General features: G+C 37.9%; 1 protein-coding gene across 2 annotated transcripts in view; it reads right to left on the bottom strand.

The window, feature by feature from the left end:
* The window catches only part of LOC125823424 (putative tRNA pseudouridine synthase), a 33,602-nt gene extending 9,558 nt beyond the window's left edge, over nt 1-24,044 (bottom strand). The window contains exons 1-4 of one of the 2 annotated variants that reach the window (XM_049502809.1): nt 23,839-24,044; nt 23,730-23,765; nt 15,635-15,747; nt 15,376-15,524 (exon numbers count right to left, since the gene is read on the bottom strand). In XM_049502809.1, coding sequence (XP_049358766.1) covers nt 15,376-15,524; nt 15,635-15,747; nt 23,730-23,765; nt 23,839-24,031 — 491 coding nt within the window. In that variant the 5' untranslated portion in view covers nt 24,032-24,044. The remainder of the gene's footprint in view (nt 1-15,375; nt 15,525-15,634; nt 15,748-23,729; nt 23,766-23,838) is intronic. The other variant, XM_049502808.1, reaches the window with a different exon arrangement.
* Between the last annotated feature and the right edge of the window lie 225 nt (nt 24,045-24,269).

The raw sequence follows: 24,269 nt of genomic DNA, 5'->3' as shown, positions 1-24,269 counted from the left end.
TGTGCCCTTCTGATCTTTCGTTTGGATATCTTGTAGCATTAAAATCTCCACAAGCTACCCAAGGCCCATTACACAGTTCTTTGATGTTGATGAATTTTTGCCAAAGTTCTCTTCTAGTTATTGGATCGCATGAGGCATACACAGCTGAAAGGTCACCATGTGAGTGCCTGATTAATGTCTTCAAACTTGCAGGTCACCATTTGGTTTGCTGCTATTACCAGCTCTCCTCTCCACACCCTTTTATCCCACATCACTACGATGCCACCACTTCTGCCTATAGCATCCAAATGAAATTCCCCCATCCATCTATTTTGCCATAATTGTTTGAATACATTCACCTCTGATCCTCCCAATTTTGTCTCAACCAGAACGTAAATATCAGCCCCCCAATGTTGAAATAATCTCCTAACTAACCCTTTTTTTTCTTCTCCATTTACCCCCCTTACATTCCAAGAAAGGATTTTGACTTTCATTGGAAATTTGTGTTTGATATTCTCCCCTTGTTTCTTGATTCCCCTTCTTTAAACTTAACATGAAATTCCAAATTTCTTATCTCCTTTGGGATTGTGTTCTTTGCTTTGATAGGTGTTGTCTCCACCTTCTTCTGCCTCAAATCCCCCCTCTTTTGATCAATTCTCAGAAATAGATCAAAAGCCGCCTTATCACATCTAGTCCCAAAATTCGAACCCAAAACCAATCAAATTGTTTTTGGGCTTGAATAGCTCCCGTCGTCGGGGACCACCACTCCAGCTCCAATAGATGGTTGCTCCTACTCCATCTCCCTGCAAGCACATTCTCAGCATCCCTTCTCGACTGAAATTCAAAAAGGAATTGGATCCCGTTCAAATCAAATACTTGTATATTATGGATGCCTCTCCATGTGTTTTGCGCCCATTTCCTAACATCGTTACGAGAAGGTATCTCATCGCAATCTGGGAAGCTGCCAACCAGATTTCTCCTCAAAGGATCCTTATCTCCATTGGTGCTGCTCTCTGGTGCTGATTGAAGTTCATAAGGGAGCCATCTGCTCTTTTGAAGAGCTTCCTTATAACTTCCTTTTCCTTTTTGTCCATTCCTGGTTATTTCCCCTGCATTTAGAGTTTCTCTCTGTGAAATTTCAGCCTTATTAATAAAGACCTCAATTTTCTTAGAGAGATCAGACCATCCAGCATTGAATGAGATTTCAGGGAGAATAATAATAGATCTCAACTCTCCTTTAACCGTAATAACAGACACAAATCTACCATATTTATTGTACTTCAAAGAGCAATAAAACAAAGTAGTTAAATCTCTGCATCTCCAAGTTTTGAAGGATTTTCCTTTGATTTCTGAAGATTCATTAAATCTTCTGCATAGCCACTGTAGAGCTACTCCATTCAACTTCATTCTTCTCACATACCGTCCAACACTCTCCACCCATTCAAACCTAGAATTTGAGGCTAGTTTGGTATCAGTTAAGTCATAAGACTTACCCCCTAATTTGAAAAAGATTCTGTTATCCATCTCTCTCCTAAAAATTGATGAAAAGAAAAGAAAGTGCTTTAAACGAAGAGGGAGTGGGAGGTGAAAGCCCTTGTGGCCTGGATCGAACCACGAAAAGGTTGAAATTTTGATATTTGTTGACTCACGCGCCGGCGCGTGCCGCGCGTAACGTCAAAGTCTGAGAAGAAGAGGTGGCGCGTGCAGGCGCGTGGGAGACTTTCAGGGGATGGGTCTTTATGGGGTTGAGTCGCGGGTGGCTGGTAGAGGCTTTGGTGGAAAGAGATTGTCAGAAAAGGAAGAGGGAGGGAGGATTCCGGTGATTAGAAGGATCGCCGGTGGGTTTAAAGGTTGGGAGATGATTTAAAAATTACATTGGGATTCGTGTCTGGGAGCCTTTTTCTTAAATCTATCCTTCCTATCTCTTAAGTGACACTTCTTTTTTGCTTGTAGTAACTAGTGAAGTTGTATTTTCTTATTCAAAATGTCACAAAAAAGGGATCCGGCGTGGGCGTATGGAACTCCTATGGGTAGTAACACAAAAGTCAAATGTAGCTTTTGTGATGTGACATACAATGGCGGAATATTTCGTCACAAAAAGCATCTTATCGGTGGCTATAGAGATGTAAAAGTATGTCCGAACGTCCCGGATAAAGTGAAGGAAGAGATCAAAGAATATTTGTTGAAGAAAAATGAGTTTAAAACTCAAATGAACCATGAAGCATCCATGGTTAATCTTGCTGATAATGATGAAATGGATGATAATGAAGTTGAAGTGAATATGCCAATGGGACCTCCCTCAAAGCATCAAAGGATGCCTTCAAGTAGTCGGAGTGGGTCTTCCATCAATAGCACTATCAAGGGTCCTATGAATCTCTATTTCTCGCAAAAACCAAACGAAAAGAGAAAAGGTGGACCTATTGACTTAGAATCTTCTAGAAAGATTTTGAGGGATCGTGTTGTATCTGCTTTTGCTAGGTGGATGTATGATGCAGGGCTTCCTTTCAATTGTGTTAATTACACAGAGAGTTTTGGTGAATTCATTGAGGCAGTCAGCCAATATGGCCCCAGAATGAAGCCCCCCACCTATCATGAGGTAAGAGTTCCTTTTCTAAAAAAGGAGGTGGAAAAGACAAACAAGATAGTAGAAGAACATAAGGTTCAATGGAAAACGTATGGTTGTTCCATTATGATGGATAAATGGACAGCAAGGAATGGAAAAATGGTCATTAATGTTTTGGTGAATTCTCCAAGAGGGAGTGTGTTCCTTGAATCTTATGATGCTAGTGACTCTTCTACCGATTCTAATAAGATGTTTAACTTGTTTGAGAAGACTATCATGAAGATAGGCAAGGAAAACGTGGTACAAGTTGTGACTGATAATGCAAGTGAGAACAAAAAAGCGGGTAACATGTTGAAGAGAGTGTTCCCACATATTTTCTGGACTCCTTGTGCTGCTCACCGTATCAACTTGATGTTTGGTGACATTTTGAAAGAAGCCCCGTATTCTACAGGTGAACTTGAGTCTTGATATTTAATTTTCTTTTTTAAACTTCATGTTAGTTTTCTTTTCATTTTAACTACCATTTTTTTAACAGTTTTTGGTAAGGCTGTTAAGGTACATGCTTATATCAATCGAAGGGCATTGTTGTTGAATATGATGAGGAGATACACAAAGCAAAGAAATTTGGTAAAACCCGCCAAGACAAGATTCGCAACAGCCTTTTTGACTTTGTATAGTTTTTATAAGCAAAAGAAAAATTTGAGAACTTTGTTTATGTCAACTGAATGGAATGAGAGTATCTATTCAAAGGAAACTCTTGGTAAAGAATTTGCGAGACACATCATTAGTCCATTTTTTTGGAATGACGTTCAAGCACTCAGAGTTGGTGGTCCTTTAATTCATGTACTTCATATGGTGGATGGGGAGAAAAAACCACCAATGGGTTACATTTATGAAGCCATGGACAGGGCCAAAGAAAGTATTGAAAAGACATTCAATTATGATACAAGGAAATATAAGTGTGTTTTTGAAAATTGATGCAAGGTGGACAGATCAACTTCATCAACCTTTGCATGCAGCGGGACACATTTTGAACCTAGGGCTCTATTATAAAAATAATGACATGAAGTCTTTAACTGAAGATGTGTGGCAGGGATATCATAAATGTGTTGAGAGGATGATCCCAGATAAAAATTTGCAAGACAAAATAGGGGAGGAGCTTGGTGTGTAAATGAAAGCGGATGGCCTACTTGGAATTGAATAAGCCATTAGAGCTAGAACCTTAAGGTCACCAGGTGAGAATTTCATCTTTTAATTTTGTTTAAAGCTTCACCTTTTAAGTTATTACACATCTTTTAAAATAACTCTTCTACAATTGAATGGTGGATGCAATATGGTCATAATGTCCCAAACTTGCAACAGTTTGCTATTAGAGTGCAAAGTTTAACTTGTAGCGCATCCGGTTGTGAGAGAAATTGGAGCGTGTATGAACATGTGAGAAACTACATTACATTATTACTAAATTAATAGGTATCTTAATCATCCTAAGTCCTCCTATTAATTACTTTCTACTATGTGCACATTCATAGTAAAAAGAGAAATAGGCTTGAGTTGACACGCCTCAATGATCTAGTGTTCATCAAATATAATAGAACATTGGCGCGTCGTTACAATGCTCGTAATACCATTGATCCAATTTTGTCGGATAGTATTGATGAGGCAAATGAATGGTTAACCGGAGCACCCCAAGATCACCAAGATGAAGAAGTGTATGAAGGAGAAAGTCTCACTTATGGTGATGTTTCTATGGCAAGTGGTGTTGAGGAGAATATTTATAGTTTTAGGGGGAGTACTTTAAGGGGCAATGAAAGAGGAGCTAGAGGTTCCAGTTCAAGTCGAAACCTTGTTGATGAGCCTTCTGATGATGAAGAAGATGATGACCAAGTAGAACCCTTGGTTATGACACTTGAAGAGTTTGAGGATCTTGTTGAAGAATAGGAGTTTGATTCTTTTGTGATTTAATTATGTTTTTGATTTTTTGCTTTATATGTTATGACTTATGAGTATTATTGACTATCTATTTACTTTTAATCTAAGAATATATTACCTCTATTTAGTTATTTAATATTTTTTTTATTTTTATACTAAATATCGCTTTACATAAAAAAAGCGTGTGCTTCGCTTCTCGCTTCTTGCTTCTGTGATGCGAGCCCTTGTCGCTTTTTTCCGCTTCTCGCTTCCCAAAACACTGGGTTTGTGGGTTGCTGGTTTTGTGGAGTCAATTTCCAATCTAGACAATTGTTCTTGGATGACTTGGACAATTTTTTCGCTGAGGCGTTGTTCCATTGCTGCAATTTTAAAGTCCATTAGGATTTCTGTAATGGTACGTTCTCCTTGAAATCGAGAACTGATCTCATCGCCCATTGTGTTAGGCTCTGATACCAAATTGTTATGAATCTTTAGGGAAGGAACGATTCACAGGGCGATATATAAATTAGCTCGTTAAAAAGAGGCTGAAACCTTAGAGTTCATTAAAAGAGAGAACTCTGATCTCTTCAACTCTTCAAAGGGAGGCTGAAACCTTAGAGTTCAATGGAAGAGAGAACTCTAATCTCCTGTTTTTTGCTGAAAAATGACTTACCGATTCATTCATCAAAAGCCCATTTAAATAGGAGTCTTAATACATCAATAGGAAGTCAATTTTTATGAAAGTAGGAGACCTAAATCTTATTCCAAACTAATAACTATAACTTAACCTAATCCTTATGAAACTATGAAACATAAATCCTATTCTAAAATAATAAATAAAGCAACTAAAAATATAATTAAATACTTAATTTAAGGGCTTCCAACGCATCCACAACATTTACATATCGATGATTTATTCTTGTTGCTTATGACTAAATAGCATTTACTGGGATACATCATCCAGTGGCACCGATAGAAGTCGAGAGTTCTGTAACAAAGTCTCGACCGAGACAACAATGAATCAAGGCGGTGATTCTTCTCATTTATCTTTTCAATTTACTTCTCACATGCACAATTTGTTTGTTTGGTAATTTTTGGTTGAGGAACACTTGGGCACCTAACTGGAGAAATAGAAAGCTTGAACGAGACCAGAAAATGAACGCCTGGAGAACAGAAATCTCGATGGTAATCACTTGGCTACTAAACTCCATGGAATTTGACATAGGTAAACCATATTTGTTCTTCCCACTGCTAGGGATGTTTGGGAGGCTGTTAGAGAGACTTAATCTGATGTATATATATAGTAAATGCCTCTCCGATTTTTTAATTAAAACTTAAACTGTGGAAAGCTAGGCGGGGGGGAGTATACTGAGATGGTTCCCTTATGGCAAGAATCAGATCAATGCTATAACGATGAATGAGAGTGTCTTAATGATAGCGTATAAGTAATGAAAAAGGAAGAATATGAAGGAATATCTACTTTTAGCAGGTGTCATAAAAAAAAATATCTACTTTTAGCAGGATTGAACCAAGAATTCAATGAACTTCGTTCACAAATTCTTGGAGAAGCGCACTTTGAAGGAAACTTTCTTTAAGATTAAGCGAGAAGAAACAAGGAGAAATATGTCACACGGTCTTGTTAAGTCTTATAATTAAACAAAATGCTCCCAGGCACTTTTCCCTAGGTGGCTTCTAGAGATCCCTTCAGGGTGTCTAGAGCCCCTTTTCTGATGGTTCTCTGCCATCGGAATCTCTTCCTTTTCTTGCCTTTTTTTTCCAGGTAGCATTTAGAACATGGAGAACAGGTTGTATTTTAGAAAGGGAGGAAAATCTTATGATCTTACAGAATCAATATCTGCTTCAGTGAGATGGTTTGAATCGGTGGAGAGTACCAGGATGTCTATCAGGCGTATGATATTGAGTAGGGGAGCTTTACTTTGGTTATGCAAAAGATTAAAGGAAGCTTTTGAAAGCAGGGGGGAAAACTTCAAAACATGAAGATGCAGAGACATTTCGACATATATTTATTGCTCCCTGAAGTTCAATAAGTACGGTTCATTTATTTCTATTATTTTACAGTGAAGGGGCAGAGTAGATCAGTAATTATTATTCCAGAAAATACATTTAATGAGGGATGGGGGAATCTGGTAACAAAAGTGGAGAACTTCATTGAGAGAAAAGTAGAGAAGAAAGGGGTATTTATTACAAAAAGGGAATTAAATCTCAATACAATCGTTGGGAAGGGGGATTACAAGGGAGCTCAGCACAACAGTAAATGGAGCAAGAGAGAAATGAATGTAACCCCAGTGAGAATTCAATGTTGACAGTGTCTTCCGATGTAGATGACAGCAACATGTTACGACAATGTCTCGTTGGCAAGTTTTGTGGAGGAGATGCGCCAATTCGAAATGAAGTGCATAGATGGGCCCAACAAATGTGGAAAGGAGCTCATAATATTCAGGTGTACAACATGAATGGCTTCCTCTTCCTCTTTGAATTACAGACCAGAAGGATGCTTGAACATGTTATCATGGGTGAATGGAAGAGACAAGGTCTATTTCAAAAAAAAATGGAAGAGACAAGGTCTAACCTTGAAGCTGGAATGGTGGTCTCCAACGATAGGAGTCATCCCAGATGAAAAAAGGTTTGATTGGTTTTGGATTAGGGTTTTAGGGCTACCATTGCAACTCTGGAACAAGGTAATGGAAAAGATAGGTGATGAATGTGGAGGGTGGCTACAAAACTTAAGAGGAGACATAAATTAAAAATCATCTGAGATGGGCAAGAATCAGAGTTAGAGGACCAAGGGAGAAGATCCCAATGAAGTTAATGGTTCTTACCTTAGCAAGTAAGGACATCTCTTTTCGGTGTGGGATAGACACCGGATTCCATGTTATAACTCACATGGTCTATATGTCGGTTAAAGGTAAATCTCCCACAATAATGAACTAAGGTTACTTCTAGAAGTATCTCACAAGTGTTTTAAAGATGTTTAGCATGCATTGATCGTGCTTATGATTTATGTTTTCTAACCCTTTTTAACTTATGATTTAGCTTGGTCATTGCATGTCATATAAAGTCCCTTTTTCGGATGACTTCATACACTTGTGCATTGCTATCATATTTAGTACATTCCATGTACTAATGCATACTTGTGTCTACATTGTTTCTCTAATGTAGGGTCGGACGCTTCCATTCCGCGTACTCGGGGTTAGTGATCCCATAATGAGCTTTAAAGATTGGTTAGTCCTCATGCTCCAAGGACCGAGACTCCTTTATTTCTTTTCATGTCTTTTCCTTTTAGATTGTTGTATGTGAGGTATGGGTTATGTCCCAATCACTCCTTTGATGTAATAGATGGTTTGAGACTTATGTTTAGACTTCCGCTACTTGTGTCAAACTCTTTTATATGAAATGCTACTTTAAAACTCTTTTGCTTCTATTATCTTGTATGATGTACGCTAAGTGGCTTGTGTAGGGCGTCTCGGGGTCTTATGCGTCATGTCAGGTCTAGGGTGTACCTTGGATCGTGACAATAGAGGGCAACCAAAAATATGGAGGAACTTATGGAAGAGTCCATCCCCAACCCAAGGTAAAATGTTTTGCTTGGTTGGTGGTTAAAAGAGCATGCCTTAACCACCTTGATTGGAATTTTTTGCTTGAGACCCTTTCCAAAAGGGATTTGGAGGCAGATGGATGAAGTTCCGCATAAGCACAGCTAAATTCTCTATCCTTATCAACGGCACCCCTATAGGATTCTTCTCCTCACAGAAAGGTCCAAGGCAAGGAGACCAACTATCTCCTTTCCTTTTCATCATTGCCATGGAGAGCCTAAATGATATGTTGAAAATTGCCCAAGAAAATAGTTGGTTTAAGGGATTCAAAGCTTCACATAGGGAAGGCTCTAACTTGGAGATTACTCATTTGCAATATGTTGATGATACATTGATCTTTTGTGAGGCCAAGTAGGAACCAACTCATTATTCTCAGGGTCTTTTTTGTTTTTTTGAAGCAATCTCAGGGTTACACATCAGCTGGAATAAGAGCTTCTTATATCCAGTAAATGAGGTTCCTAATTTAACTTCATTGGCTTGGATTCTTGGTGGAAGTAATGGGGAGTTACCAAGTGTCTATCTGGTCATGCCATTGGGAGATCAGAATAGGTCTATAGATATATGGAATGGGGTGGTAGAGAAGTGTGAGAAAAGGTTGGTGAACTGGAAAAGTCAATACCTCTCCTTAGGAGGAAGACTTAACACTAATCAATAGTGTTTTGGACTCGATGCCTACTTATATGATTATCCCTTTTCCCTAACTCTGATGGGGTCATTGAGAGATTGGATGCTCTAAGAAGAAATTTTCTCTCGGAAGGAAATAGTGAAACTAAGAAATTTCACTTGGTAAAGTGGGATGCACTGATTCGGAGTAAACAAAAAGGGTATGGGGGTGAGGAACTTAGAAACTCAGAATCAATGCCTTATGATGAGGTGGCTCTGGAGATTTGCATCTAGTAAGTTAGCACTCTGGAAAGAAGTAATCTAGCTGAAGTATGAAATGGCAGATCATTGGATCACCAAAATCAATTATGGAATCAATCTTTGGAAGTCCATCAAGAATCTGTGGCCAAAGCTTAGAGAGAATTGCAGTATATGAACAGAAGATGGCAGGAAGGTTCTTTCTGGGAAGACAATTGGTTAGAACAAGCTCCCCCAAGGGATACCTTCAATGACATTTACATCCTAAACCAATAGCAAAGGGCCATTGTGGCTGAAGTTTGGTCAAATTAGGGACGGAATTTGAGCTTTAGAAGACTTTTCAATGACGGGGAGATTTTGAGGTTAGTTGAGTTCTACAGCAAATTGGAGCAATTCAAAGGAATTTCAATTGACCAAGATAGATTGGAGTGGCAGGGCCACAATCATAGTAGATTCAGTGTGAAAGAGGCCTACAAAAAGTTACCTTTATGATAATCAGATTGATGACCGACCTTGGAAGCTTATATGGAAAGTTAAAATTCCTTATAAAGTTTCCTGTTTCACTTGGCTATTAGCTAAACAAGTTGTGTTACGCAAGAAAATCTCATGAAAAGGGCTATCCATCTAAGCCCTGGGTATTTTTTTTTGTGAAGAAAAGGCTGAGACAGTAACCCATCAATTTATACACTGAAGGATTACCTTTCAACTATGGGAAATTTTCCTAAGTATGAAGGGTCTGAGCTGGGTGATGCCAAGCAAAATAGATTAGAAGATCAGGAGCAGTTAGGCTAACATTTCGGATCATAAGGATAGATGGAAAATTATACCAGCTTGCATCTGATGGGCTGCTTGGACAGAAAGAAACCTCAGGTGCCACCAGAACAAGAGCAATAGCATCCAGAAGATGAAGATGAAGTTTTTAGTTTTGTTTCATTTTTGGTGTAAACAGGAGTATATGGAAGATCTAGAATCAATTATAGATGTCTTAAGATCTTTGTAATTTTTTTGTTAAAAGGGTTGAAGATCTTCTCGATACTCCACCTCAATTGTAATTAGGAAACCTGTAACTTGTTGTGGTACAGGTTTTAGATTTTTTGGAAATAGAATACAAGTTGTTACCTTCTCAAAAAAAACATCCATCTATCTTATTAATAGGATGTCTTCTTATGTTCTAGGTTTTAAAACCTCTTTGAGTATGTTCAAGACATACTTTCCTACGTCTATGTTTATCTTTGAGAGTCTTTGGGAGTACTGTATTTGTTCATGTCATGACCATAATAGGAGTAAACTTGATCCAAGTACTAAAAATGTGTTTTTGTTGGCTATGCTCTCAGTCAAAGGCATACAAGTGTTATAACCCAAATACTAGGAAGGTTATTGTCACAATAAATGTCACACTCTTGAATCTCCGTTGTTTTTGGGAACTCACTCATCTTCACGGGAGAAACATAGTGAAGATTCAAGGGATAAAAAGGATTCTCTTGACCTCACACGTGAGAAACAATTATCCTAGTTTTATGATAGACATGAGAATAGTACTTTTGGTAATAACAACCTAGATAAGGTAAGAGATCCCAACTTAAATAATGAAGATATGGAAACTCAAACATTAGAGCCTTTTCATGATACAATTAATGACAAGGACAGGGAATAAACAAAGAAATTACAGGTTTACATGACGAGAAACCAAAACCAAGAAAAGAGATGACTCTCATCAGATTCAAATGTCCACCCCGCAAGATCGCACTGATATACAAGGTTACTCTCTAGAACCTACTTTTTATTTACCCCTTCTTACTCTAGACCTTGATCTTCCAATTTTTAAATGTAAAGGGGATAAGAAATGTCACAAACCATCCCATGTCAAATTTTATGTCATATAGAAACTTGTCCCCTTTCTATATAGCTTTTCTTTCTCAATTATCTGGAATGGAGACATCGAGAAACATGCAGCATGCTTTGAACGTTCTAGAGTGGAAAAAGGCAATTCTAGAAGAGATGAATGCTCTCAAGAGAAATGAAACATGGGAAATGGTAGAACTACCACGTAAAAAGAAACAGTGGGATGCAAGTGGGTGCTCACCATCAAATTTAAATCAAATGAGACCCTACAGAGGTATAAGGCGCTTTTGGTAGAAAATGGGTTCACTCAATCCTATGAGATTGACTATCTCAAGACATTTGCTCCAGTTGCCAAGTTGAACTCAATCAGAGTTCTTCTGACCTTTGTTGTCAACCTTGATTGGCCCCTTCAACAACTAGATGTAAAGAATGCAATCTTGAACGAAAAACTTGAAGAAGAAATCTACATGGATCCTCCTCTGGGTTTTGAAGAAAGGTAATGAACTAGAGTGTGCAAACTAAAGAAATCTCTCTATGAGCTTAAACAATCTCCAAGAGCATGGTTTGAGAGGTTCACTCAATTTGTAAGAAAACAAGCACACACTCCAGGGCAAGCAGATCATACCATGTTCATTCGACATTCACTCGAGGGAAAGACAACTATCCTGATAGAGTATGTCGATGATATTATATTTTTATTTTTATTTTAAATGGGTAACTTGTATTCCTCAGCATTAAGGGCTATGTTGGCCACCTCCAAAAAGTATTAACAGAGAAGAGAGAAAAAAAGAAAAAAAGAAAAACAGAAATACTTACAAAGAACCTACGAAATCAACTAATTGGATTTCCTCTTCTATATTTTGTTCTTTACACCAAAAACCTAAGGAAGTAATTACTTTCCATTTAATCTTCTGTATTGAGCATTCTTTTCCTTCAAAAATCCTCTGATTCCTTTCCTTCCAAATATTACACCAGATACAAGCATGTACTGTCCTCCACCACTTCTTTTGACTCTTGCTGCCCCCCTTCTGATCCAACAACTCAATAAATCTGTTGTGTGTTCTAGCATACACCAGTTTAGGCTAGCTAAATTGAAGAATAAAGCCCATACTTGTGTTGTTACTTTGCAATGCAGAAATAAGTGTTTGTTGGTTTCCAGTGCGTCTTTGCATAGTAAGCATCTAGAGGCTATGTTGATGCCCCTTTTCTGTAATGCTTCATGCGTCAAACAGGCTCTCCTAGCTACCAGCCAAACAAAACACTTCACTTTAGTAGGAGCCACACTCTTCCAAACAGCACTCCATGGCCCTGTTTTCCTTCCTCCAGTTACTGATAGACCCCACTTGTACAATCTGTTGACAGAGAATCTTCCATCTGGGTGTTGTCTCCATAATAGACTGTCTGTTTCCAAGTTAGCGTCTGGAAAGCCTTCTATCATATTCAGTAGCTCAATTACCCCTTCTATCTCCTAGTCATTTAACAACCTTCTAAATACCAAATTCCACCCTTGTTGAGACCACATCTCACTGATTTTGCTATCCGGATGCCTACTGATAGAATAAAGTCCAGGAAACAAACTTTGAAGAGATCCTTGACCAATCCAGTCTTTTTTTTTTTTTTTGATGACAAGGGAAACCCGCAGCCGCTACCCTTTTGGTGCGCACAGGGTAAAACCCCCGCTCCTATGCAATAGCTCGCAAACGACATAGGAGAGGTAACCCGCACTAGGCAAGCCCGGTGCGACGAGCTCGACCCAGAAAGCAAACCCCTTGCTTTCGCTGGCAAGGGGTTTCGAACTTGAGACCTCCAACATGGAAGTCCCAAGCCCAAACCACTGGGCCACCCCGAAGGGTTTGACCAATCCAGTCTTCTTTCCAGAATAAAACCTTATCCCCCCTCCCAACTTTAGTATTAACTTCTAGAGTCGGCGAAAAGCTTCTGATAGTCCTCCAAACTCCCACTCCTTGGGTATTTTCCAACCATCGTTGGCCACCAGAATCCTTGCCCACTTCATGTGATTTTTTATCTTTGTTTCTTCCTCAGTTGCAATCCATCCTCCACAGACTCCTCCAATTTCTTGAAAGACTTTCTGAGACCACAAGTGCAGGGGAATGCCCACCACTCTGATCCAAGTTTATTTGCATGTTAAAGAGTTGGGGATGCTTCCTATTAAAGGGTTCCACCATTCCAGATAGAAGTTGCAGTTCTTCCATCTCCATTGCCCTTGTAAGGTTTGCTCCGCCATGTGTTTGTTTGGAAATTCAACCATTAAGCTTGTAGATGTTGACACCAAAAGCTTTCTTCCAGTTTGTTGAGGACCACTTCTAATGTCAGCAAGTGTTGGCTTTTCCTTCAACTCCTCTCCGCAAGAACCAACTACACATCTCTTGAGTAGGCTATCTGCTTGATCGTCCATTCTATCAGTCACTTTTATGTTGCCATTCCTACTCTTTATCTCAGCAGTACGGAGACTTTGTGACTGCCATTTACTCTCTCGTACAATTGCTGCAAAAGGGTACTTGGCATCCGTCACTCTCGGAGGAGGTATCTGTACCTTTCTCCTCTGCCATTTAATGAACCTTTCTATCTTTAATGCAATATCCATCCACCCAACATTCAATGTTATCTCAGGAATGATTAAGCCAGACCTTCCCCCTCCATTCAATGAGATTATGCTTATAAATCTCCCATGTTGATTGTTCTTTCTAGTGCAAAAAAGGTCTGACTCCTTTTCTGAAAATCTCCATCTCCTGATCTCCTTCTTCTGATCTTTCGATGCTTCTTCCATACAAAAGCATATCCATTCCATAGCTTTTCTGCTCACAGTGGACCTCCGTATCATCTTCCTACTCCTTTCCACCCATTCATACCATTCAGACATGCCATTTTCCCACCTTGTGATATCCAATGACATAAACCCTGCGTTGAAATAGATCCTATTGTCCTCCATGCTTAAAAATAGAATTTCTGGTTGAGAGAAGTGCTCAAAAGGGCGAAAAAAGAGTGACCACAGAAGGTGATAAACTCAGGGAGGTGAGAGAGAGGTTTTCCAGTAAGGAGTGCCGGAAAATGTCAAGAAAAGATGTTTCTCCCTCCTAGGAAGTAGGAGAGAGAAGATTTTTGGTTTTCGTGCCTGAGAGCATTTTTCTTTTGATAGAGTTAACTAATTGTCGATGATATTATACTTATAAAAGATGATTTGTCAGAAATGAAGAACTTAATAAAACAATTGGCCTCAGAATTTGAGATCAAATATTTTGGTCATTTGAAATATTTTTCTTAGCATGAAAGTAGCGAGATATCAAGTGACGGCATTATTGTGTCACAAGAAGTATGTGCTAGATCTAAGAGACAGGGATGAGTGGTTGTCGTCAAGCTGAAACACCTATTGATACGAATATAAAATTCGGAAACAAAGAAGGAAACTGAGTTGACCAAAGTCAATATCAGAGACTAGTGGAGAAATTGATCTACTTGTCACACACTCTGCCTGATATAGCTTTGTTGTAAGCTTAGTCAGTCAATTATTGCACTCTCTAAAGGAAGAGCACCAAGAAGCGGTCTTACATGATTCTAAGATATATAAAAGTTCAGCCAGGAAAGGATTGTTTTTAAAAAGCATCAACATAGGGGTACTGAAAGCTTTACCGATGCAGATTGGGCAGGTTCTACTACTGACAGGAGGTCAACGTCTAGATATTGTACATTTATCTAGGGAAATCTCATGACTTGGAGGAGTAAAAAGAAGAATGTCGTAGCCCGTACCAGTGGAGCCCACGGTCGTTTTTGAGCGTTCGTGAGTTGGAGATTTTGGGTGAGCTGATGGGCAAATCTGCAACACCAGATTCTCTTTCTGTTTATTTCATTATTGTCTTGTTTCGTTTCTAACCGTGCATCACTACTTTCAAATTTATGTTGATTACTCTTAGAGACACCTATATTCATATCACCAGATTTCGGGTGTGATTCCATCATTTTCCGCATTTATGATTATCGAAACTCAGTTATGACTTATTGTGATTCACATGTTTAATTTTTTCTGCTTAAATTAAATGGAAATTGAATAAAACTGGAAATGGTTTTATCGGGTTGGGGTGTACTGCCATCACGGCTTAGGGATTTTGAGTCATGAGGTTTACCCATATTCAAGTAACTAATGCACTACCCAAAACATAAGGCGCTGAACAACTGATCAGCAGAAAGGATAAGAAAACATAATAATGCACACAACAGTCTGCACTAGAATGCTTTTGATGCTATGTCGTAGCCTTCCAATTAATGAAGTACATTAGGGAGTATTTTCTTACTTTATGAGTTATGCTTGTTTCAGGTTAGCCCAACAAATTTACTTGCTATAACCCGCAGGAAGGAAGGAAATATGTTTTTTTTTTTCACTTCTAACCTTAAAATCTGCGAATTTACAAGTTTCTTACAAGCAAAGTTACAAGTTTTTCCTTCACAATTAATGATAATGAAAATTCAATTCTCAACTAAGAACAGAATGAACAAAAGTCGCTAGGTAAATGTGCTTCTATCTGTGGTTATCAATTGGACAAGAACTAAAGTGAAAGTCACAGGCTAATTCAGAAATAAGAGAAAGAAACTAACTTTTTTGAGGGTAGAATACTGAAAACTCTGATATTCTCTGGAAGACTTGAGTTCACACAATTAGCAAGAGTGATCCCATTTGGATCATCCTCCCATGCATCTGCAGGAATCTCCATTTTAAGAGATATCATTGTCGCCAAGGAATGAACCTAATATGTATTTTTGAAATAAAATCAGCATGATGGCAAGAGAAGACATACTTTTAGGGGGGAAACAAAAATAAATGTGATGCGCAAGTTATTCTAAATCTCTAGCTTACTCCTTTATCGGTTCGACTACTTCTCGCCCAGCCAATTTTATATAAATTTCCAAAATTACTGTCTCGAATACCACCAGCTTTGAAGATAGCTTTTTCCAGTTCACCTTCAATGGCTGCATTACAGAACTTGCAATGGTTTAGTGAAACCCCACACATGACATCTAGACTAACGGAACATGTATACAAGTCAAGTTTTATGCAGCAGGTAAAAAAATAGAGGATTGCCAAAGGGAAGGCTAACTCAAATTATCATACACAAAATATTGAACAAAATTCCACGAAAAGTTCTCCTCCAACAAAGCACATCCATGAAGCAGATGACCCAAATTTACAAGGATAATTAAACATTAAACCCTGCAAGTTCCAATTCACTCGATAATATGTTTACTTCAACACCCCGAATGCTAATCCCCCAAGCAAGACAATCCAGCAACCTAGATAAAATTGCTACTAGTGAATACATCAATCATAAATATCACTAAATAGTCCTGTATTAGTATATAAGCCATTTCCAGTTGTACTTCTATGCTGAATATAATGAGTAACATTAAGTGAAACCCAATAAAAGACCACCAAATATCAAGAAATAGTGGGAGTTTGCCACTAGTTATCATAAGTCAAGCAAATAAAAAAACACCTTGAGAAAAATTCTAGGACAAAACAAAAGACAGCACTTCCATTCCATTTCTTTTTCTCCTCTCACCATAGAGAAGGTTGGAAGTAATTATTTTTAAATTGGTAACATAAAGAAGGTTGGAAGTAATTGAGAAATGTAAAAAATTAACTTCTAATAAAGTATTACAATTTTCCTGTTAGATCTTTTAAGAACTGAATCATAGCATACAGGAGAGAAATATCAATTTATTTCAAAAAGTAGCAGGTAGATAACTGATCATGAGCCCATTTATTGTTTTCTAGTAATATGTTCAGCCAATGTTAAGTCTAGATTTTGATGAATATTTACATTCGGAGTTCATCTATTCTCTGTCTCTAGTGATATTCAATTCTTTGATCCTTCGTCTTAAGTTACAACATTTGGTATATAAACAAGAATCCTCTCCTCCAATCTAAACTTTGGCAATGAGTGGAATAGCTGAGGACCATACCAAAAATACCTTTTAACAACCAATGTGGGACATTTATATTTGTTAACCAGTTCTAGGGTTTACACATGAATTGAAATTCCTTTATTTTCTTTTTTCCTTTTTTCATTTGAGGCAAGGGTCTTCTGGAAACAGCCTCTCTACCTCCACGAGGTAGGGATAAGGGCGTACACTCTATACTCCCCAGACCTCACTTTGTGGGATTTCAAAAGATATCTTGTTGTTGTTGTAATCTTTTAGAAGAACAAAGTGACTCAACGGGCTGAAGAGTATATTCAGCAGAAAGTGAAGGCTGAATAGTGGACCTAATGCAAGGATAAAAGTGGCTCAAGAGCCGAAGGAGTATTCTTGCCGTCTATGTTGCTCGGACTCTCCAAAAATGTTGCCGCACCCGTGTCGGATTCTCTGAAAATGCACAATTTTTGGAGTATCTTACATGCACCTGTCGACATTTTTGAAGAGTCCGAGCAGCATAGCTTGCCGTACAGTTGGTGTCTCGATGGGCTAAGCTGAGAAGTGGAACTCGGAGCGACTGACAGACTAAATTGAGAGAGAGAGCACAAAGATATAAAACAGATGAGAGCTAATGTATGTTGTTGACTATGATAACATGTGAAAAAATTTGACCATTCAACACTTACCAAAAAAATTGAGAATCCAAACCCAGAACAGAATCCTTACAAATTACTTTGAGAACACTTTAACATGTTTATTGCAGCAGCTATGTTTTGATAAGCTTATGCTCTCTCTCATCGCGTCTGCAAGCTTCATCCAACATTATGTTCCACGATTTGATGGTCATTATGACCAGTGTTTCAGCAGAAAACTTTCTAAAATCAAAAGAAAAGTGGAAATAGCTTTAAGAGTTCACCACAAGTGGTCATGTGAACAACTGAAGCACAAAAGGCAGAGGTAGACTAGTCGAAATCAACAAATCTGAAGGCTATAGGCAATAGATCATTGTATCTTCGAGATAGTTCTTTCCAAAGTCAACTCCAAGCACATATGGACTCTTATCAAAAAAGTACCCAGGTTCTTCTGTCACTTACAGGTAGAAACTTCATGCACTCTGAATTGGCACGCTACACCAAATTTGAAGCTTCCAGGAAGTCAAAGAATCAGTCAAGAATATGGTGATAAGGCAAAAAGATGTGGTAGGATCCTCAAGCCCTTCAAGTCTCTACTCAAGTAAGCATACAGAACAACAGCAAAGAAAGAATTTACCTAAGTTGCTCGGACTCGGGTGCGGGTATCCGAGACGGATGCGAATCCGAGAGTCGGATTCGGCAAAATTTAAATTTTAAGATTCGGGGGTGCGAATCCGAGTATGGATACGGGTGCGGGGATACGGCTAATTGGTATACATGGTATATATAATATAAGGTGTAATATATTATATATACATGGTATAATTGCTTATTATTTTTAGCGTACCTCGAAAAATAAATTATATCAATAACAACAATAATAATATATCTAGTATAATCAAATAAGTGGATATATATATATATATATATAATAAAATATTATTAAAAATATTTATGAAATATATTTAATAATGAATTGCATATTTTGGTATAATTACATACAAAATAAAAGGAGTATAATTGTTAAAGAAAAGAGAGAATATAATAAACATTAAAAGTATTAATTTATTTTATAAATAAAAAAGGACACACTTATCTAGAGAAACCCTTAGCCTTTAGTTTTCTTTTTCAAGAAAAGTTGAAAAGTTGAAAAGACTTTACTTTTTCAAAAAAATAAAAAAGTTGTACTTCCTGTACTTTTTCAAGAAAAAACTCCTCCTCTTTCTTCTTCTCTTTACTTTTTCAATGAAGAAAAAACTCCTCTTTCTTCTTCTTTTTACTTTTTCAAGCTTCTTACAGCTCCGCCGCCTCTTTGAAGAGGTCGCCGGAAACTGATCTCTTTTCCCCAAATTTTTTTCTCGGCTCTGATCAAAGTGTCCGGATCGGATTAACCGAATCCGACACGCACTCCGCACCCGCACCCGCACCAGTGTCGCGTCGAGACGGGTTCGCCTTCAAAAATGAAGAGTCCGCGCAACATAGGAATTTACCCAGGTGAAAAAGTGAAATCCCCTAGTACATGAAAGAGTGAATAAGTGTTTTTGCTTTTACATAAGTAGAAGCCTTCACATCCTAGCAAAGGTAGTACATCACGAGATGTGTGGTAGGTGCACATCAATGGTTTAAATCATGTAGTGGAACCAGGTTTTATTTAAGAAAGGGTAGGGGCAAGCCCATTATCCACTGAATTTTATTTTTTATTTTTTTGTTTTTGAAAAAGTTAACTTGTATTATGAACAAAAGGAATACTCAGAAAAGTATTCCAATAATACTTGCAACAAAATTACAGAGGGAGGGGTGTCCCTACTAAGCTTCATAAATAATCTAAAATACTAGGAATATCCTCTTCTTCTTGAGGATATTCGTTTTTACACCAAAAAAAGAAAAGGACTAGACAGTTCATCTTTAGTTTCTGCAGAGATCAACTCTTGTTTTCGAAACATCTCTAGCCACTGAATTTTATTTTTTTTGAGAAGGTAACATTATCATCCACTTACTTTTGAAGTTGTAAATGTCAAATTCTCAATTATCAAATCAACAACAACTATGCGTCTATCCCTCAATCCCAAACAAGTTAGGTCGGTCATATGATCCTCACTGGCCACGTGATGGTGGTGCTCAAGTTTCAAGACCCTTCACTCGTAGCAAAGCTAAGGAGCTAAAAGCATTGGAACTACTTATGTCGAAGTGGGGGGCATCAAAGGACCACTTGGAGAAGTCCACTTCATACTACACATTACCTGGGTAGAAGAAAGATCAAGGAATAAAGCTCGGACTTGAAGAGGGAAAAGAAAAGAAGGTTGGGACAAAAAGCTGGAGCAAAATGTCACCACATTTCAAAATGCGGAAATGGGCTAAGAGGAGTGCCAAGAAGACACAAGAGAAATGTCTCCACGTTTTCCAATCGTTGGATCTTTTCCTTCCATTCTACCCTATTTTTTGCTAGATCCATACGAACTCCAAGAGATGATAAGTCTTTCAAGATAGTGTTCTTCCACATGATTTTAGGTCTACCTTTTTATAAATCTTCATTCACACTAGTTCCACACTTACAAATCGGTGCATCTAGAGGTCGACATAGGATATGACCAAACCATCTCAAATAACCTTCTCTCATTTTATCATCACTACCAACACTTGCAACTTCTACCAGATATAGTCATTTTTAAGCTTATCTAATCTTGTATTACTACACGTCCAAGAGGAGTGCCAAGAAGACACAAGAGAAATGTCTCTACGTTTTTCAATCATTGGATCTTTTCCTTCCATTCTGCCATATTCTTTGCTAGATCCATGCGAACTCCAAGAAATTACAAGTCCTTCAAGATAGTTTTCTTCCACATGATTTTAGGTCTACCTTTTTATAAATCATCATTCACACTAGTTCCACACTTACAAATCGGTGCATCTAGAGGTTAACGTAGGATATGACCAAACCATCTCAAATAACCTTCTCTCATTTTATCATCACTACTGACACTGGCAACTTCTACCGAATATAGTCATTTTTAAGCTTGTCTAATCTTGTATGACTGCACATCCACCTTAGCATCCGCAATTCCGGAACACTTATATTGTGAATACTTTTGACTTTAGAGACCCAACATTCGCTCTCACACAATATTGTTATTCTTACAGTTATATAATTTTTCCTTTTACTCTTGTAAATATCCTTTTATCACATATTACTCCGACAGCGCTTCTCCATTCAACCATCTTATTTTATTCTTAGTGTAAATCCTTCATTTATGTCATTTCAGTCTACTTTAACATCAAATCTAAATATCTTAGTTGTCTACATCTAGGCAACGTAGTCCGATCCAATTACAGCTTAACTTCACTCTTCTATGCCATAAATGTCAAGTAAAAGATGTTCGAAAAGAAAAACAATAAAAGATGTAGCTGCCAAAGACAAGTGGCACTTGGGTTGCACTAACCATATGTGTGGTAACAAGAAAATTTCCTCAAATTGAGAGAAATCTTCAGAGACAATGTGAAATTTGGAGATAACTCAGAACTTCCCAAAATAGGAAATGTCAGACTAGAATTGAACAAAAGGGATACAATTGATTTAAATTCCTTATATACCCTTTTGACCATGCGGAGGACCTACTAACTAAGCATCTGCTAATAGAAGCCTATCAAGTGAATTAAGGATGTCATGTGCAAAAGATAGAATTTCACATTTGTAGCACAAGTAAGCAAATTATGTTGACTAAGTTGTGATGGGATGGTTGGGATCCCTCCACCCTTAACCAAAGGTCTCGGATTTGAGCCCTGGGTATGGAAAAGATCATGTTGGGAGCGCTGCCCCAAGAAATGGGCCCTGCAATGCGCAAATTCGGATTAGTCGGGATCCAATGCGAGTACTAAACACCGGGTGGGAACCCAAGGAAAAAAACCAGTCATGTTGAACAGTCATGTTTTACTTCTTTTTATTTGGTGAAGTAATTAAATTGTATTAGAAGTCATCAAGGAGATGCAGCGGTTACAGCTAAAAATAAAATTGCTTCAAACAGAAAAAAAAAAAAAAACATGAAGCTAACTGAGCAAAAACCTGCAAAGCAGCCAAAAAGATACCCCCTTAAACCCTTCTGTGCTAGAATTAGGGAGCTAACAAAATCCAAAATTATCCATACTATTTAAGGGGGAGAGAGAGTGACATGAAAAGACTAACTAAACACCTAGTCTTAATGGTATTTATGGGAGTTGATATTCCATCAAAGGCCAAAGCATCCGCAGTTCCTCTCTTTCTAAATGCTCCAAAAAATTATTGTTGCAGTCACCCTCCCGATCCTTTTGATGGTGTTGTCAACTCTCCACATATACAGCTAGCATAAGCAACTTTGGTGGAGAGGGGCATAACCCATTGAAGGCCAAACAATGAGAAAAAGAAATGTCATATGCCAGCTGTTATGGGACAGCGCAAAAAAAGATGGTTGACACTTCCATTGTCTTGTTTAAAGATACATTATCAACTAAAGGAGACAGCTTGGTTGGGGCTTTTCAGATATGAGCACTTGCATTTCGAGGAGAAGAATTTTTTACAATACAACAGTCACTGGCATTCCAAATTTACTAGAATCTGGTATTTGAGAAGATAGTGTCATCGGAAGAAGCACAAGGAGTCTTTTCTGAAAAGGAGGAACTCAAAAATCAGGATTAGTGACAGAACTTGTCCACTGAAATAAATATTGGTCTATAACCGAACTTCAAATGGTGGAAAAAGGTAATATGCGACATTTATGAATAAGGAAGAAAATCTCCGAGTAATTTTTGGACAAAAATCCAAAGCTTTCAAGATGTTTAAATAAATAGCAAAAAATAACGAAGCAGGAAGGAGTAAGGACTATAGTATGACTTGCAGTATTTTTTCAAAATTTTATGAGTTTAACGGGATTAAGAGATAGATAACGGCGACCTACACTCCACAGCAAAATGAAGTGGGTGAAAGGGAGAACTGAATCATGAATATGGTGAGAGTCTACCAGGATTAAGAGACAAAGAAATTATAGCATGAAGCAGCATTGAAGTGTGCACATTCTCAGTAGGAGTCCCGGCATTTGCTTTGTAAGACATGAGACCCAAAGAAACTTGAAATGGAAAAAGACTTGATGGGTGTTGTTATTTAAAATTTTATTTTGCATTGCTAATGCACACGTTTGCATTGCTAATGCACACGTTTGCATTGCTAATGCACACGTTTGCATTGCTAATGCACACGTACCAAATGCAAAACAAAGGAGAGAAGTGTGTGATTTGTGGCTAAAAAATTGTACAAAAACTGTCCAGCCTCAGTATATCGACGAGCATAATTAGCACGGAATCTTTTACAAGGAAGAGCTTTGGTAGTGGGACAAAGACAAAGCAAGGCATCATATGCATAAAATACTGATGCCAAATAGCAAACCCATGGTGGAGAAAGCTGCATGATATATAATAGCCCAAGGAGGTTTAACTTGTCATGCAAAGCTACTCGTGAGACCTCACCAGAGTGTGGATACATTTGAATGGTAAATTATGAGGTAACTGAAAAAACTAAATGTATGTCAGAGAGCATTCAAAGTAGGCAATAAAATGAGGAGATGTCAACCATTAAAAGACTTCAAGTTCAATGCCAAAGATTGAAAATAGTTTAGGAGAATGGGTGTTCAAGACAAAAATGAAGACATAGACAACGATCAAGTAAGACTTGTAGCAAAGGATCCAAATAGGAAAGTGAGAAAGTGTATGCACCTGTTAGCGAGGCATTATACAATCAGATTGATATGCAATTGAAAGCTCAATATGAGTAAGAAATGGTAGTGTGATCCAATTTGCGCTAGCATGAAATTAAACAAGGTTTCCATAACACAAAGATATTGATTGAACACCAATGAGATAGTAGGAAGTCTGCTACATCCCACGCTCACCTGACATATGTATGCAATCAGCCTTATGCTTATCAATATGTAGATGGACAAACCTAAACAAATTTTATGTCCTTGCACCAAAGCACATTGTGAGATATTATTGAGGCATCATAACCAGTCAGGATTTTGTGTAGAGTGAAGGAGGAAAATGAATGTTGATGGGTTTATGATTACATAGGGGACCTAGTGTCAGTGACGTAGCTACCCTTATGTCAGGGTGTCCAATTGGACCTTCGTCGGAATATTATACCGTATATACAAGTAAAATGATAAACAAAGTGGCTAAATAACATATTTTGGACACCCTTGACACAACAACAACAATAGGATGTAGCCTAGTGGTTTCAGGCAAGAGTAAAGACACACAAACTTAAAGTGTTTGTGTGTTCGAATCAATGCTACTGATAATAGCACTAGCACTCTTTATAGCTAAGTTATTGGTGAAGCAATAATAGTTAATAAATTGAAAAGAGAAATAGGTAGAATATCTTACTGGAGAGTTGATGTTCATCTCTTTGCATTTGCAAACCTGCAATAAACAATATTAGGGGAAAAAACAACATTAAGGTATATGAGCTTGTGGTGAAAGAAAAAGAAAGGACCTCGATAATCAGAGCCCACGTATCCCACGCGCATCACAACTTTCTTTTTGATGAAAGGATCCCATTTGTTGCTTTGCACAGATAAGTCTTCAGGTGATGTCGAAAAGCACCGCACTATCTTTAGGGTGCCTGAACGTGAAAATCTCAGATTTGTGACAGGGATTTGAGGAAGCCGCACACAAAGTCCTGCCATGACACACGCAACTATCCACAATCAGCATTCACTGCCCATTTCTCTTATCTCACTCCAATTAACGCGTTTGGGAGTTAATTGAATTACATACCCTAATAATTATATCAACATGATTCTTTGCCCTATTGCAATTACTTCACAATTATGTTCTTAACTAATATTATGAAAAATAATCAATTTATATCTTTCAGATTAGTATATTTTAATTGAATAATCATAAAAACCAAGAACACAAGAT

This window comes from Solanum verrucosum, unplaced genomic scaffold (genome assembly GCF_900185275.1).
Source record: "Solanum verrucosum unplaced genomic scaffold, falcon-dt-bn FXZP01000012.1, whole genome shotgun sequence".
Taxonomy (NCBI): Eukaryota; Viridiplantae; Streptophyta; class Magnoliopsida; order Solanales; family Solanaceae; genus Solanum; species Solanum verrucosum.
This window is presented reverse-complemented; position numbering and strand designations above follow the sequence as displayed.